The 13,950-nt window shown below is 42.8% G+C and overlaps 1 protein-coding gene across 6 annotated transcripts in view; it reads right to left on the bottom strand.

The window, feature by feature from the left end:
- KIF6 (kinesin family member 6) overlaps positions 1-13,950 on the bottom strand; it is a 295,124-nt gene that overhangs the window by 36,425 nt on the left and 244,749 nt on the right. For all 6 annotated transcript variants that reach the window (XM_050948491.1, XM_050948493.1, XM_050948494.1 and 3 more), the window contains one exon: positions 5,689-5,739. In XM_050948491.1, coding sequence (XP_050804448.1) covers positions 5,689-5,739 — 51 coding nt within the window. The remainder of the gene's footprint in view (positions 1-5,688; positions 5,740-13,950) is intronic.

The following is a 13,950-nucleotide window of genomic DNA, read 5'->3' as shown; positions in this document are numbered from 1 at the left end:
AATGGGCCAGACAAAATTGAGCTTTTAGCTGAGTGGGAGTTCATAGGAAATATTAGGAAGAAGAGAATGCAAATTACTCACTTTGAGAGCTATTCACCTGAAGCTACACCTTGAAGAGAAACTCACTGTATGGCTGATTACCTATTCATGGCCTCTTCAAAGCCCAAACTGGATAAACTCACTAACTCACTGGGATGGTGGTTCTGAGCGGAGGGGTTTGAAGGGTTAAATCCCCCTTGGTGGAGTTGGGGGTGATCTCTGGTAAGCTTATTAGTATGTGTGTAGGTTGTTTTATAGTTTTTAATATGTTTTCTTTGTAATGCTTTCACATTAAGACGAGGTGCCAGAACTGGGGGTGGGGTGGGGAGCTGAGTGGGGGATCATAGCCCCTCCACTTTTAAAAGTGAGAAGGCTAAGCCTGCCCACTTTTTAACATGGGCACAGTTTGGGGGGCACTGTTGCCCCCCAAACTGCATGACTTGGGCAGGCATAGAATGGTGCTGGCAGGCGCTGTGCTTTGCAGCACGGTATCCACTGCGAAACACAACCCCTACCAGTGGTGCCAGCCTCTTCCTGGGGGGGGAGGGGGCAAGGTTGTTCTTAGATGCACCTTGCCACAAGACCTGGCCCCTCTGTGCCCCTGCTCCTTCTCTTCCCCCTGAGGCCCCACCTCTGGCCAGGCTAAAAGTCAGAGCTGGGCCATGGTAAGAGCCACCTCGGGAGTCCGGGCCACTATGGGCAGCCCCGGACTCTCCACCTGCCCTGGAAAGCACACTCCAGGGGCAGGGACATAGGCTGGTGCTGCCCTCAGGCTCCTCCCCCAGGAAAGGTGGAGGGTCAGGGGCTCCCCAGAGTGGCTGGGATCCCTGGGTGGCTCTTACCATGGCGCAGCTCTGGCTTCCGACCTGACCAAGGGGTGGAGTTTCAGGGGGGAAGAGGAGACCAGGGAGTGAGGCCACAGAGAGGAGCAGGTCCTCATGGCTCTCCCACTTCTACCAAGGTTCCAGTGCTCCCGCCTAAAGAATAAATGTACTTGCTTGTACTTGCTGTATAGTAACTTAACTGTGGCAATTATGCTATGTCCCATCTCTGAGGAAAGAAGTGAAGAAGGCCTGCATAGGCAGTCTGTCTTTTGCTGTGGAGATCACAGTATAGTCGAGGAACTGTTCAGCCTGGAAATACCCCAGTCAGACAGGAAAGAGATTAGTATCTCCTCCCAAAGAGGCAATGGCTGGGGAGCTGGAAGCTGAGAGTGGGTGCTCTTGCTGAACCACAGGGGGGAATACAGGTGTAGCTACCCTGAACTGTGATAGAAAGCACTGGGAAACCAGCGTTTTTACTAATGTAATTTGTACCAAGCCTTTAAAAAAAATAAGGAAATTTACACATAGAAAAGGTCAGGTTAGACTACAGCATTTATTTCATAGCTGCTGTGCATTAACTGACATTGCTCGCTATTTATAATTGTTTCACCTGCAACGTCTTGGATAAACAGACTAAAAGATTATCTAATTTCACTGTAGTTTTTATAAGTCACAATGGGCTTGAATCTCCATGTTACTCCAGCTTTATGTTAATGCAACTCCAGTGGTTTTATTGACTTCCAGGGAGTTACAGCTATATAAAACCGGAGTAACATAGTGGAGAATGAAATTCTATATTTTACTGGAATTTCATCTGATAGCATCTTGTGATACTACTGCCCACTGAATCACATCAGAGGTACCTATGCCTTCTACAGCACAGCAAACTCAGGGGAATGCTTTTCCTTTTTCTGTAGTAATAGAAGCATACTAGTGTCCCATACTAGGTTGTGCTACCTTAGGACTGTAATCCTGTGTACGTTCATACAAAAGGACCCACATATAAGAGAGAGATCTAAAAATAGAGATTTAACATGAAACAGAGAGTGAAAAAGTAGAGCAGAGAAAGACAGTAGAAAACTTGAGAGATAGAAAATACAAGAGCAAAAGGGTGGTGAAAAAAAGACAGGGAAAAAAGAGAATAGGAGAGGGGAAAGGAGTTGTCTGAGGCTAAGTTTACAGTCCAGCTTATGTGGGCAAAATTTATGTCGCTCAGGGTGTGAATATTCTACCTCACTGAGTGACATGAGTTACACTGACATAAGTGTTGGTGTGCACAGCACTGTGTCAGTGGGAGAGTTTTTCCCGCCGACATAGCTTATGCTGCTTGCAAAGGCAGTTTTTTATGCTGATGAGAGAGGTGGAAAGGGAAAAAGGAAAGCAGGAAGAATGGAAGAAGAGAAAAAAATATGTTAATCTGGTCATTTTGTACTTGATTCTGCCACCCTTTGTCATGTTTAGTTATACCCTACTCTTGAGTGTTCCTATTGAAAAGAATGGAATAATTTGCATGATAAAGTCCTACTGGGTATTAGTAAGGATGGTAGAATTAGGCCCTTTTGCAATTTTATGCAGTTTCTTCTTTACAGAACCAGAAGATCAGAACAATCTGATGTTCTTTGCCTCCACTGAAACTCCCCATCTGACTCTTTGAGTGGTGCTTTGTCAATATGCAGACAATGGTGATTTAAAAGATGAGACAGCTAAGAACAATTGGCTGAGCAGGGAGGTTTCCTTCAATGAGAAATCCACATCTAAAGTGAGCCTATTAGGGAAAACAGATCATCAATATTTAAAATCCACCCAAGAGAGCTCCTTAAAGAGTTCTGATCATAAAAGTGCTTTAAGTAAAAAATAAAATAAAATAGAAGAGGCAGCTGGAAGATGTTAACACTTGAATTCGAATTCAAGTGGTATGTATTATTTTATACAGGGATTTCTAAAAACTCTTAATGAGGCTTCCTACCAAGCAGTTCTCCTTCAAAAAGGTCTTGATGGATTTATGGTCATCAAGAAAGATTTTAGGAGAGCTGAGACCTGCTATTCTCTGGAAGAATATATGTGGAATAAGATAAGCAGGCAAATGAGGTGCCCCAATCAACAGAATAAACATTAGGTCAAAATACACAGAATATTTAAAAGGCTCAATGAATGAAGGAAAAAAAGTCTGGAAAATATTTTGTATGGTCCAGATTTAGTGATGATAAGCATGCAGCAATGTTCAAAACAAAAGCCAAAACACACTGGCTGCACATTATACTGAGGAAAATTGAAGGCATAGTCACAATGCTATGTGTAGCTGGCAGAGTCGGTGCTGTGCTTTTTCCCTGGGGCCTTTAAAAATAGTCCATACTTATCTTTTTCTATGAAAATCAGTTGAATAGTTATTTAAAAGAACATTTTCCCCATTATTTTTTATGTACAATAAGGAGCCATTAAATGTTTGAGACAAGGCCAGATGTTACAGTGCACACTGGAACACACAGTTGGAGTGTACACGTTTTTTATTTCTTTGAAACACTGCATAAGGAATTCTCATTGATAGCAGTGTCATGGGTTACCTTGGAACAACTTTAAATGCAACTGTGATACAGCATGAGAGCAGCAGGAGAGGGTTAGAAGAGAGCCTTATTCCCTGTAAGGGGAAGAAAGTTTGCTATAGATTAATTAGAGCACCTGAAGCCAGTTAGAGCACCTGAAGCCAGTCACATGATAAAAACCCCTGCTTCAATCAGACAGTGTGGGAGATGGAGCAGAGAACAGTTTGAAGGAGTTGGAGCAGAGAGGAATTGGTGCTGGAGCAGAGAACAGTTTGAAGGGAAGCAGAGGACAGTTTGGAGAAGGGCTGCGGTGAGCTAAGAAGTCCAAGACCCTAGGCAAAGGGGCACCTGGCTTGTACAGAGGGAGGGCAGGAAGCCCTCCCACAAGCTGAAGGGCAGGAGAGGGAAGTAGCCCAGGGGAAGGAAGTGTCAGTTCAAGTGGTTTACCACTGTCCTCAGGGCCCCTGGGCTGGGACCTGGAGTAGAGGGAAGGCCCAGGTCCCTCCCTCTCCACTCCCCTCCTCTAGGACACGAGTGGGGCAGTTAACATTCCACTGCAAGGGCAAGAAATGGTGCCCTTGACCCTCCCCAAAGAAGAGAAAGCGCGAGACCCATCAAAATAGTGCCGGCAATTTGCCACAAGTGGGGTCAGGGGTGGGATTTGCGCGCTGGGGACTTAAACCAGGGTTAGACAAAACCCTCCCATCCTTAAGATGGAAGACGTAGTCAAGGCCCTAATACAAGCCACCGCGGCCCAGCAGGAGGCTACCTGGGTCCAAGCAACTGCCCAACAGGAGGCACTTCGGATGCAGCAGGAAACTAATCATTTGTTGATGAGCCAGGCTGCCCAGGACCGAACCCTGCTGAAAGACCTGGTGAACCAGATGAAGGCCCTTATGGAACTGAACAACAGCTGTGAAGGGACCCGGACCATACGGGCCAGCCATTGCCTTCAGAAAATGACACGGGAGGATGATGTGGAGGCATACCTCCTGGCTTTTGAAAGAGCAGCCCTGCTCTGGGCTCGCAATGCTGTCGTTACTCCAGAAGCTGAGAAAAGTGGTAGTCTGAGTTTTCCCACACAGATCCAATGCAGTCCATAGAGGATAACAGCTTTAATTGAAATCACTCCCCTTGTCACTTTGGCAGATGCACTGGTGTATTATTTTGCAAATAGTTTATTAATATTTGTCTAGCTTTATTTTAAAATATGAACAGCAGGGTAGCATTAAGTGAAACTGTATCACTGTATTAGCATATAGGTCAGTCCATCAGCTGGTTGGCTTGTGATAGGGGCCATTTGATTCTGGAAAGAAAACCAGATTCAAATGCTGTCTATCTTACAAGAGCGAGATATTAGTTATTGACCTGCATAGCCATTGCCTTAAGTATGCGGGAAAGGGGCATTTAACAATGTGTGGCCTTTACACAGTATATGAGCCAGGAGAATAACGGATTTTTCATTTTGCTGGCAGTTCTGAAAAATAAAAATAAATTGTTTTGGGTTGAACCAAATATGAAAATTCTGAAAGAATGAAAGTCAGTTTCAGACTGAATGAAACATGTAGTTTGCCCCAAAACATTTTGTTTCCAGGTGTTTTAAAATGGCTAAATTCACAAAACAGGAGGAAGTGGTAGTGCCACTGGTGTCCCTCTTACAACTTTTAGCTCAGTGGTTGGGGCACTCATCCGGGGTGTGGAAGACCCAGGTTGAACCCACATCACTCTCCTTCCAGGTGAGTGCCCCAACAACAATAGGCTATTCTTAGGTGGGTCTCTCTCCGTCTCGTCTGTTGAAACTGTTCCACTTTTTGTATAAAATATTATAAAAGTCATTGAGCAAGAGACAAAGCGAGAATGACTCTACAGCTACTTGGTTAGGGCATTCACTTAGGATATGGGATACTCAAGTTCCTGCTCCACAGCCCAAGTGAGTGCCCTATTTGGCCAAAAGTTATGACAGGGCACCACCGCCACTACTACTTCCTCCTCTTATTTTGTGAATCAAATCCCCTTGCCATTTTTAATTTTTTTTTTAGTTTTGGGTTTACTAAAGCTGCTTTTTTGGAAAATATTCATCTGAAAATTTTTGCCCAGTTCTACACAATATGAAAAAGAGCATCATTTATTGCAGAAAATTCATAATCCAAAAACTAAAAAAAACCCATAATGTTTTGTTTAGCCTCAGTTGCATGTATTATGTTCACATTCCGTATAAACACTGGGAAGTGCCCTCTCTTCCCAATGCACTATTTATTACTCATACAAGAATATTCTGCTCTTACCTAGAGCTGCCCTTTGCATGTGCTGCTGAGTTATCTCTCCTTTCAGATGGTCTGTGAAAGAAACAAAGTGCAAATGGTTAAAGAGCTTTCAAAATCTCAGAGATTAATGAAGTCATACTTGCCTCTCACCATTTGAAATTTCCCACGAGGTCAGCCAAATTACATTGCTCCACAGGATAGGAAGTGCCCTGCCTACCCTTCCCCGACTTATCTACTGTAGCTAAACTGGAGCCGGTATATTTCGATCCCATATATCCTAAAACGTAACTTTGTTCAATGAGAAACACAGGAACTTAAGCTATCTTCTGTCAATGATGTCAAGCACTGTCACAGAATAATGCTCTCCTGCTACTAAATACAAGAGAAGACCTAAGAAGGCAGATAGAGAATTCCAAGTATTCACCCAAACATTTTTAAAGATGCTAGAGATGGAAAAGAGCTCTTAGGTCAGTCCATCTCTCTGCCAGTGCAGAACTGGTTCCTCATTGGTTTTCTCATGTTTTGTTTGGACCAAGTTTAAATGTCCCATTAATAATTAATAATTAATAATAAATAATTTTAATTAATAATTGGAAATATACCTATCTCCTAGAACTGGAAGGGACCCTGAAAGGTCATTGAGTCCAGCCCCCTGCCTTCACTAGCAGGACCAAGTACTGATTTTTGCCCCCTCAAGGATTGAACTCACAATCCTGGGTTTAGCAGGCTATCCCTCCCCACCATGTGATAAAGTTTCCATAACTTCCACCCCTTGATACATTTCACTATCAAGATGTCACATATTCACAGTTAGAGTTTTCCCTTTCTTAATTTCGTTATCTCATTACCCCTAACTATGTTCCCATGCCCTATACGATTCCCCTTCACAATTTTGTTATCAAGTGCCCTTTCATCCTATGACACTGGTTTAGTGCAACAATTATTTCAAACCATAACTAGATTGCTGGATGAATAACCATTATTCATTGATAAAAGTTTAACCAATTAAAAAGAATGCAACTTCAGCCAGTATGTGTGTTTTGAGAACAGGAGGGATTTTCTGTTTTCCCAAGATTGCAAATTAAAACAATTTCTAGGCAGAGATTTGAACATGTACTTTACTGAGCTGTACCTCTGGATACTCGGAAAAGTAAAATGCAAACCTGAGGATGGATTTAGCTTTTTCATGCTGACCATAATGTCTAGTATGAGTGCATCTATGTCAAGATAAAATTTATCTTTAAAATTTAAAAGCAATTCTTTGTAAATGTGCACATATATGCTATGTTAATCACTGCAAATTAAGCCATTAGAGATGTCATGTGTATAAGAGGAGTGTTTTAGAGAAGGAGGAAAACTTAAAACATCAAAGATCTTTAGCACCAGGTAGCTCCATTGCCTGGGAATCAGTCAACCATAAGAAATTAAATGTCTCAGAGTTACCATAATAATTCTTAAGCATTTAATAGTCTTATTACAGTATGTACCATATGCAATATTTTAGATTATAATAGCCAAACTATAACATATATTCTGTGGGTATGTCACAGGGTGTGATTGCAGCTCGTGTAGACATAGCCAAGCTAGCTTTAATCTAGCTAGTTTGGATACCAAAACAGTGAAGCCATGGCAGCACGGGTTTCAGAGTGGACTGCACTAACCTCCTAGAACCCTGGGTAATTACTCAGGTGGCCATGCTGGAGTCCATGCTGCCACAGCTTCACTGCTCTGAGACCCAAGCTAACTAAATCAAAGCTAGTGTGTATGTCTTCACAAGCTGCAATCATGGGTGTGGTTGCAGTGTAGACATACTCTATACGTTTCTTGGGATTTCAAATACATCTTCCCATCCCTTGTGTGAACAAGACAGAACATGAAGTCAGACTCCTATGTTGTTGCACAGTGTAAAGCTTTACTTTTTTCAGTGTTTTCTAACCAGACTATAACCAGAAAGGTTATCAATCCACAAGGAACCAACATGTGGTGATTCTAGGGAAGGGAGTAGTTAAAAAAAGATATTTTAACATTTATTTAGAAAGGAAGAATGGTAGCTAGAAGCACTCCACTCCCATCATCAACTGATCGCAATGATAAAAGTTTGTAGTACATTTGATTGTATAATACGTAATGGATACTTTGAATAAGTTTTAAAGATGCTAATAACACTTTTGAACTAAGCATCAAATTTTGAAATTTTTGTTGAAAAATACTAATTACTGACTTGTCCCAGAGCTGAACAGAAAGGAGTGTTTATGTTAGTTGGGTTTGGTCTACATTTAATAGTTTTACTGGTATAACTATGTTGGTAACAGTTTTTTTTTCACTGAAATACTTATATAAGTATAGCTAGGACTTTTACTGGTATTAACATGACTTAGACAAGGTCAACATTACAAACTTCTGCCTGGATAGCTATTTCAGTGAGGGGTGTGATGTGGGTATGATTTGTGACTGGCAGATTTGCACCAGCAAAAGCCCATAGTGTAGACACATTTATCCCCGCAAAACTGTGCATTTGTTGGTATAGTTTGTTTCACTCAGGAGGGGTCTGGAAAGTGCATTTTTGCTCGTGTAGGCACATCCACACAAGGAGGCTTTGCCAGTATATTATACCAGTATAGCTAAACAGGAAAAGCCTTTCAAGAGTAGACCTGGTCTTCTACTAATATAGATATTCCCCTTCTCATATGGGAATAACTAATATTAATATAAAGCACCTTTATAACTGCATTCACACTGAAGAGGTTGTACCACATTAACTGTACTGGTATAGGTAAAGTAGAACAACTCTCCAGGGTAGATAAGCCCTCAGGCAGTTAGTAGCACTTGGGACAGATTGTCTGTTTCTTATGAGCCCAAAACTCCACATGAAGCCGCTGGGGAAAGGAGAGCCCACATTGTGATGTTCGGTGCCAATGGAAGTTTTCAGAACACAAGGGATATAGGATTGGTCCCTTTTTTGCAAGTGTCTTTCCAAATTTCACAAGGGCTCCAGGCTCTTCCTGTACTAAATACTCTTCTTAAAATTACCAGACAAATATAGATCTTTGAGTATTGAGAAGCAGATTAATTGAAAGAAATGCAAAAACCACCAAAACAACCCTCCTCCCCGAAACCCAAACCCTCAATCAAATAAGGTGCTATTTTCAGTACTGATTTAACTAGACAGAGCAGATCACAGTGAACTGGTTGTTATGGATAAAGATTCAGTTAAATGATTGTTCAAGACAAACGTCTTTTGTGCTTTGAAATCCGTAAAATACAACTCCATTGGAGACACTTCTCAATGAAATGTAATTAAACAAATAATTGCTTTTAAAAATTAATTTTTACTGTTTTGAATATTTAACTGCTCATATGTTCTGTACTGTGTCCCATTGATCACACTGTTCTGAGCCAGGCAGTACATATACAACAATTTATAATACGATCTGACTAACGTGTTATAACGTGATTAACTCAAAGCAATGCCTTAAATCCAAATGTTTCTGGAAGCCAACTGTGGATGTGTATAGATTTAATTGCTGTCCTGATGTAATCTGAAGAGCCTAGGGTGACCAGATAGTGAGTGTGAAAAATCAAAATGGGGCAGGGGGTAATAAGCATCTATGTAAGACAAAGCCCTTAATATTGGGACTATCCCTATAAAATCGGGACATCTGGTCACCCTAGAAGAGCCCTATGTATTCCTTTCTCAAGGGTAACTCATAGATTAGGAATGATAATTCCATTGTCACAACATGAACAAGGTCTTCTAAAACTATCTGAATATACTGCTCATCAGCAAAAATAAAAAGTCCTGCTAATAATGGGAATTAAAGAGGAAACAAACTCCCATGTCTGATTTGTGGTTTTAGCACAGTAATGACTCTCTGACTTCACTGAAAACAGACTGGAGAGATTCAAACTGCTGTGCACTACCTTAAAGAGCCACCAAGGGAGGTCAATTGAAAAAGTGAAACAAACAAGCAAGCAAATCAATGAAGAAGAGATCAAATTGGCAGAAGACAGCCTGAAATCAATACAAATAAATGCAAGTACAAGACATCAGAGAATGGGTTTTTGAATTGCAGCCAAGGGGCTCAATTCTTAGTGTCTTGAGTTTACTTTCAGCACTGCTGGTCGAAGATGGTACAGGGCTTGAGATGGATTTAAACCACCTTGCTGCGTCACCAATCTTGAGTTGGCCAGAGGCTGAAGAGGCTCTCTGTCTAAGAGTATGTCTACACAACAGCCAAGAGATGTGATTTCCAGTGCAAATAGATGCATATGTGCTAGCTTTGCTGAAGCTAATGCCTAAAACTAGCAGTGCAGTCACAGCTGCATTGGCAGCAGCTCAGGCTAGCTGCCCGAGTACAATCCCTCCCAACCCCCTGGATATGTACTCCGGTTGCTAGCCCCAAGCCTCCACTATCACACTGCTATTTTTAGCATGCTAGCCTGATAGGGTGACCATATTTCCCAAAGGAAAAACGGGACATCGCGTGGGGCTGGGCCAAGCCCCTCCTCTCTAGGGCTAGTACCAGTGCTGCATCCCTACCCCCCAGGGGCTGGCCCCAGCTTCCCACCACCACAGGGCTGGCCCCAGCTGCTGGCCCCCCGCTCATGGCTGTCAGTGGTCATTCGAACTCTGCTGGGCTCCCGCCTCAAGGCTGTCACTGGTCATTTGTGCCCTGCTGGCCCCCCCCACCCGCTCGAGGCTATCACTACTCATGGGTCACTCAAACCCTGCCAGGCCTCCACTCAAGGTTGTTGCTGGTCACTCGAACCCTGTTCGACCCTCATTTGAGGCTGTTGCTGGTTGCTCAAACCCTGCCAGACCCCCACACACTGGAACCCTTCCTTATACCCCTTCCAGCCCAGCCTCCCACCTGCACAAGGCTGGCATCTCCCCTTGCATCTCCCTCCCCCCGCATGTTCCTCCACACAACACCCCACTTTTTTGACACCTTATAGCACAAGCAGAGCGAGTGTATGCATAAGTCTATCTAAACTGAGAATTACACATCACAGCTGCTGTGTAGGCAAACCCTAACTTAGAGCAGCCTTAGAGTTGCTCCTAGTTATTCTGGCTGCAACCATCTCTTGTGCCAGCCAAGGATCTGGCAGAGTGCCATATGCTTTGCCTCACTCCCTCCCAACCTTAGTACACCCCTTGTCCACCTCTGACATGACCCCCACATGGAGGTCTGGGGTGAGGTGGTGCAGTGATGTCTACATCGACTTCAAAACACACAATGATTCCTATGTTAAGGGGAATCTTTTACTACTTCTTTATGGCAGTTTTCTAGCAACACAAAGCGGGGTGGAACAGCAGCCAAGGACTGAGCCCAAGATCTTTAATTATAAACATTGTTATATAAGTCCTTGCATTCTTCCTGTTTATCCATGTCCTGGAGCTCGACAGACCCAGAGACAGGTGTTTAAAAGACTATCAGGGATTAACAATGGAGGAGCAGGATGCATAGTTTATATGCACTCGGACATGCCAGTTTGAAGATTAGATTTTCTAACCAATAAAAAAGAGGCACAATTTGGGGAATGAAACTGGGGAAAGAAACTCTCGCCACCACTTTATTATTGTATTACTTGTATTAAAGTAGTACCCAGAGACCCCAATCGGTTGAGGTCTATGCTGTGCCAAGCACTGTAGAACACCTATTCCTTAACTTACTGTACCTTTTCGTTTAGTTAAACATGAGTTATCAAATTCATCTCTTTCTGTCCCAGCCTGCTTGTTTCACTTTTTCTGGTGCCAAAAGGACCCATCTTGGCCTCCTGCTTCTTTTTTCCACCTGGCAGTGTTCCCTCCCACCTTGACTGTCATAATCATCAAGGCAAATCCCAAAGAGATGCAGACTCCTTCCAGAACAAGCACCACATGGATTGATCTCTAGCTAGGTCCTTAAGGTGGTCTGTCTGGTTATTCTGTCTATGTCCAACACGCGTGATCTTATCACACCACTCACACCACTGAAGCTTTTGGCAATCACTTGACATTTAATAGCATTCTTTGGTAAACAGGCATAATATGTTGGTCTTTCATCCTAACAATATGTCAGTACCAAGAAAGCTTCCAAAACTGATACAGTTCTGATTGGGAATGGTTGGTGGGTTTGGCTACGGACATTATTATTGCTGATTTTGTCCTGCCATTAATATGGAATAGCTGACAAAGATGGCAAGCTGGTAAGAATTGAAAATTTCCATCTACTGTTCTTCAGCCTTCCTCAAGGCTCACATTTCACTGCCATTCAATAAAGTTGGCATAACTTTGGTGTGACGTTGCACCCCATAATGCTTTATAGAAATATGCTTGTAAGTGTAAATATGACATAACTGGAATATGTTTTATGCTAGATATGCCATGTAACATATCTTTGCAAAGGTTATGTTCTTCTGCATGTATTCATCCTATTCGTATGCATGTATCATTTTTATATCTGAGGTTATGAGTGTTGGCTCTATGCTTGTATTTGAAGTGTTTGCTGTAGAAAGCACCTAAGGCAGATTTGGTCAACACAGTGTGAAGGGGTTATTCAAGTAATTGGGAGTACTTGGCTAATAAAGAACCTTGATAGACGCCAATCCACATCTGTGCTTTCCTTGAAACGTCCTGTAGAAAACTGAGTCATGCATGGACATGTGACTTGCCCATGTGACTCCAAAACTCCATTTTGTAGCTGGATTCTACACAGGGGGAGAAAGGGGTTTCTACCCACAAGAGAGAGACTATATCTGCCCCTGGGAAAACCCCATCCATTTTGTCTTCAGCTGGCACAAAATATAGTCTCTGCACCCCAAGGAGATGCCTGAAAGAAACTGGAACAAAGGACAGAAACTACAGGGCTGTGAGCGATTGTTGGACCCACACTAGAAGGAAGTCAAGTCTGTAAAAGAGGCTTATTGGAACATCTCTGAGGGTGAGATTTACCAGCATTTAATTTTTACTGTATTAGGCTTAGACTTGCATGTTTTATTTTATTTTGCTTGGTAATTTACTTTGTTCTGTCTCTTATTACTTGAAACCACTTAAATCCTACTTTTTGTATTTAATAAAATCACTTTTTTACTTATTAATTAACCCAGAGTGTGTATTAATATCTGGGGAGGATGAACAGCTGTGCATGTCTCTCTATCAGTGTTATAGAGGGTGAACAATATATGAGTTTATGGATTTATTTGGGGTTTGGACCCCACTGGGAGTTGGGTATCTGAATGCTGGAGACAGGAGCACTTCTTAAGCTGTTTTCAGTTAGGTCTGCAGCTTGTGGGGGACATGGTTCAGACCTGGGTCTGTGTTTGTAGCAGGCTAGTGTGTCTCGCACAACCAGGCAGGGCACTGAAGTCCCAAGCTGCTAGGGAAAACGGGCTTAGAGGTAGTCTCAGCACATCAGGTGGCAGTCCCAAGTGGGTTTCTGTGATCCAACCCATCACACTTGGTTCTTTAGATTCAGAGCCTCATAGTAAGCTATTTTCTCAAAAAGCTATCTCCAGGTAAAGAGCTGGTTGGCAGTGGAATGAGCAGGTCTAAAGCCACGCTAAGTATCCAGCCTTTACCACAAAGTGCATCGCTGATTCAAGTCATTTACATGGAATCAAAGGCTTTCCCTGAGACTGGCATCAGTACAATGCCTCTACAGTTGTTACACACAGCGTTATTGCCCTTTCTGAAGACAGGCAGAACAACACCCTTTTTCCAGTCATCAGGGATGACATTAGTGTGCTAGATAGTCTGGAACAGCCTATGCAGCCATGGTGCTACAGTACTCTCACCTCTCTGCAGCAACTCAGGGATGATATTACAACCTCCTGGTGCCTTCCCGGACTTCAGTTTAGGGATTGCAATCCAGATCTCTTGTTGGTTGTAGGAAGGTGGCTCTGTTTGAACTTTCAGCCCCACTTCAAGCAGAAAAGGGGCAAGAGGCAGTGAACAATTGAGGAGTGTCTTCAAATGACCTTCTAATTGATATAACTGATCTTGCAGACTCTGCCATCCTGATTCTGTACTGGACAAGCTGGTGCTACCTTTTGCCACACACCCTGAACAGTTGCATAGAGGCTGCAGAGATCATGCCTGGTGGCAGGCTGTTTGAAACTGGGTTACCAAAATTTCATTTGTTTCCCTCTCATTTGGCCTGAGCACAGGGCTGTGCTAAATGTTCAACTCTAGCTGCAAAAGAGTTCAAAATCAATCTGGGTTTGAATATGACCTGTCATTGCCAACCAGGTGTGATTTGTTAAAACATGTTTTGTGTTGGTGAATCATCCATCAAGGCTTTG

Source organism: Gopherus flavomarginatus, chromosome 4 (genome assembly GCF_025201925.1).
Source record: "Gopherus flavomarginatus isolate rGopFla2 chromosome 4, rGopFla2.mat.asm, whole genome shotgun sequence".
NCBI classification, from domain to species: Eukaryota; Metazoa; Chordata; order Testudines; family Testudinidae; genus Gopherus; species Gopherus flavomarginatus.
The sequence above is the reverse complement of the archived record's forward strand: the minus strand, read 5'-3'. Positions and strand labels throughout refer to the sequence as shown.